Here is a 2,853-nt window from a genome sequence, read left to right on the forward strand (position 1 = left end):
AAACGTGGAACGCAGTAAATGACCTTCTGGGACCAACAGGTGGAAACGATTTCAGTTGGCATTAAGTCCTGAAGAGGAGACGTCTGTGTGATAACGACCAATGCCAGAATAGTATAGTATGAAAATGGTTTAAATACAAGGCAGCAACGATGAGAACTCTTAGCATACCTGTCAAGTATAGTAATGCACTAAGCAAATCCTATGCCTTGCTGATATTGCACCATCAAAGCCTTGAGATTTGGAAAAAAAAAAGACAAGCACATCCAAAGCTCACACCTAACTTTACCTTGAAAAAAAAAACAAGTAATGATATAGTTGATACATAGTTAATTCCAGCACCAAAAATCCCAGTTCCCAGCTGTGCATAACGTAAGTAGCTTATGTGATACGAATTTACCTACATGATATATCAACAACTTCAAAGACTTGCAGGATTACAGGTTATCTGGCAGCAAGTCTGTCTGCACTATCTTACTGAGATATCAATCAAATGAAGAATGCATCCATTTCTTTCAGCACAGCATAGTCCCCTAATTTGTAAAGGTGAAAACGGTGGCCGCCTTATAATTGCACCCTGTCATAGTGTACGTTGCCAAGAGAGAAGATAACTGTGGAGATTGATCAACTGCTACAGATCAAGAGCGTATTATTCATCCCACATAAGTCTGTTAAGATTCCTCTTCATCTGTGGCAAATCAGAAGGAAGATCCTCCTGAAATCCATGAAGACAATCCAACTTCAAGATTTAACTTCGTTAAAAACGAGCCACAATCTATTTTGATTGTCACCTTTCTGTCAAAGGCCCTGGACATGATAGTCAAAGCTAGGATAGAACAATGAAGAATGCTTTCCAAGCATGGGTCGCCGAAAGGGGGCCAACAAATAATTAATGGTCAGAATTTCGTAGCCCATCCACTTCGAACGTAAACGTTATAGAGCATGCCTATGTACGCAACAACTTCCCCATACCCTTTTGTCTCCAACAAACATAGAAAAGGCTCAAATTCAAAATTTTCAATGCCCGAAACAATTCCCGAAAATCAGCACATTCGTTTATCTGGGCTGCTAGAAGATCATGAAACGAGTTCGAGCAAGTCAACAAAGATTCTTATGAGACCTGCAGAACGGGTCGCTTTCCAAGGCGCTTGATTTCTCGATCCATGCGACCAGTCAACATGAGTCCGAACATTTTCCAATCACACAAGAAGGACCAAAAGGGATGGCCATAAGAGGCAGGAGAGTTGCCTTCAACGAAGAAATGGCTGTACCAAGCGAGGCCATAGCCGACGAGGGGAGCAAAAAACAGGAGCCACCACTTGATGAGGAAAGATGAGATGAGGAAGATGGAGGCAGCCAAGGTCCCCAAGAAATGCCAACGTCTGGTGGAGGCCTTGGTGTGCTGGTTCATGTAGAATGGCCAGAACTCCTCAAGGCTTCGGAAGTGCATCCTGCTGAGGAATCAAGAGGCAGCTATGGCAGAATTGCAAAGGACCCAAATGGGTAGTGGAACTTCATTGCCAAATCACAAGGCAAGCTCTCATTGATGAGATTGGGAAGAAGACGCACAGATGAAAATTGGGAAGATTGGGAAGAAGAAGAAGAAGATGAGGCATCACTCACATCATCAAGATGCACTATTCATATGTTTTGACGAGCTTCATATCCAAAACACAAGGCAAGCTCTCACTGAATTCACCCTCACGAACAAGATTCTATGTTCATACGTTTTCATGAATTTGGGAAGATTGGGAAGAAGAAGAAAAAGATGAGGCTAAGGAAATGTCAAGCATGAATCACCCACATCATCAAAATGCACTATTCACTTGTTTTGATGAGCTTCATAGCCAAAACACAAGACAAGCTCCTCCTTGAATTCACCCTCACGAACAAAGATTCTATATTCATATGCTTTCATGAGGGAGGAACCACACCAACTTCACAAGCTTTCATGCATGCCCATGCCTTGCCTCGTGAGGATGCCTGGGCTAGCGACATGGTGTTCGAGTGTTGATGTATAGGGACATGGGCTGAGGGAGGACTTTCTGAGAAGGAAAGTGCTTGGAATCTTGCAAGTGATCGGACGTCGCAAGCCCATATTCCCAACACTTTTCGACTCGAAAAGTCTAACCACAGTTCATTCCCTTACGTGGAGGGCTAGAGGGAGGCGTTAAATGATTAACCTTGGGTGAAATTTATAATTTTGGGGGGTGATTTTGTGTTTTGTGCTAAGTTGAATCGAATTATGAGCCGATTAGTTCAATTGTCGATTGGTTAGTTTAGGATGGGTTGCAAGGTTGGAGGAGTTGCAAGGTTAGGACATGCTTTTGGACATGGAGTGCAAGGAAGCATGGACACTTGAGACAATTGCTTGGAATACCAAAGTAGAACTCAACACAATGCCCCAAAGAGTCTGGGCTTCATTCCATTATGGGGTATTTATACAAGTTGGAGAGCTTCTCTCTTTGCATGTAGGAATTGTAAGACATTCTGTCTCTACATGTAGAACTTGCATATAGAAGTTGCATGTAGGAGTTGCATGTAGAACCATTTATGTGACTTCGCATCCAATTTCCTACGATGGTCGTCATATATGTGGGTATATGCTATGCAACCAAATATACAGAGATGCCCAATGCATGGCTTGTGTCCAGTGAATGCTTCATAAGGTGTCATACCCTGAATCGATTCGGTTGAAATCCAATTAAGCAAGTAGTTTGTTGTGGCTATTGCTTCTGCCCTATACTGATTTGGAAGATGCTTCTCACTGAGCATTGCTCTAGCAATGTCTGCTAAAGTACCATTCTTCCTTTCAGCTCTTGCAGTCTGTTGAGGAGTATCTGCACATGTGAATTG

The 2,853-nt window shown here is 42.7% G+C and overlaps 1 protein-coding gene across 1 annotated transcript; it reads right to left on the reverse strand.

Moving 5' to 3' along the window:
* Positions 1 to 262: 262 nt before the first annotated feature.
* LOC147888418 (transmembrane protein (DUF962)) lies at positions 263 to 1,606 on the reverse strand. Its single transcript, XM_087392659.1, has 2 exons — positions 1,118 to 1,606; positions 263 to 712 (listed from the first exon to the last, which is right to left on the reverse strand). Exons 1-2 carry the CDS (start codon positions 1,445 to 1,447, stop codon positions 647 to 649), a joined length of 396 nt encoding a protein of 131 aa, XP_087248785.1. The 5' UTR covers positions 1,448 to 1,606; the 3' UTR covers positions 263 to 646.
* Positions 1,607 to 2,853: the final 1,247 nt, after the last annotated feature.

The sequence above is a fragment of the Dipteris shenzhenensis genome, chromosome 21 (assembly GCF_047967505.1).
Source record: "Dipteris shenzhenensis isolate YYH24624 ecotype China chromosome 21, Dip_SZ_1.0, whole genome shotgun sequence".
In the NCBI taxonomy this organism is placed as follows: Eukaryota; Viridiplantae; Streptophyta; class Polypodiopsida; order Gleicheniales; family Dipteridaceae; genus Dipteris; species Dipteris shenzhenensis.

What these genes read in the sequence shown, in the direction of transcription:
- LOC147888418 (XM_087392659.1), bottom strand. Translation starts at nt 1,447, where the DNA reads ATGCACTTCCGAAGCCTTGAGGAGTTCTGGCCATTCTACATGAACCAG. An exon ending in GAAAGCGACCCGTTCTGCAG is followed by an intron (nt 713 to 1,117) that starts GTCTCATAAGAA and finishes CATGGATTTCAG; the next exon opens with GAGGATCTTCCTTCTGATTT.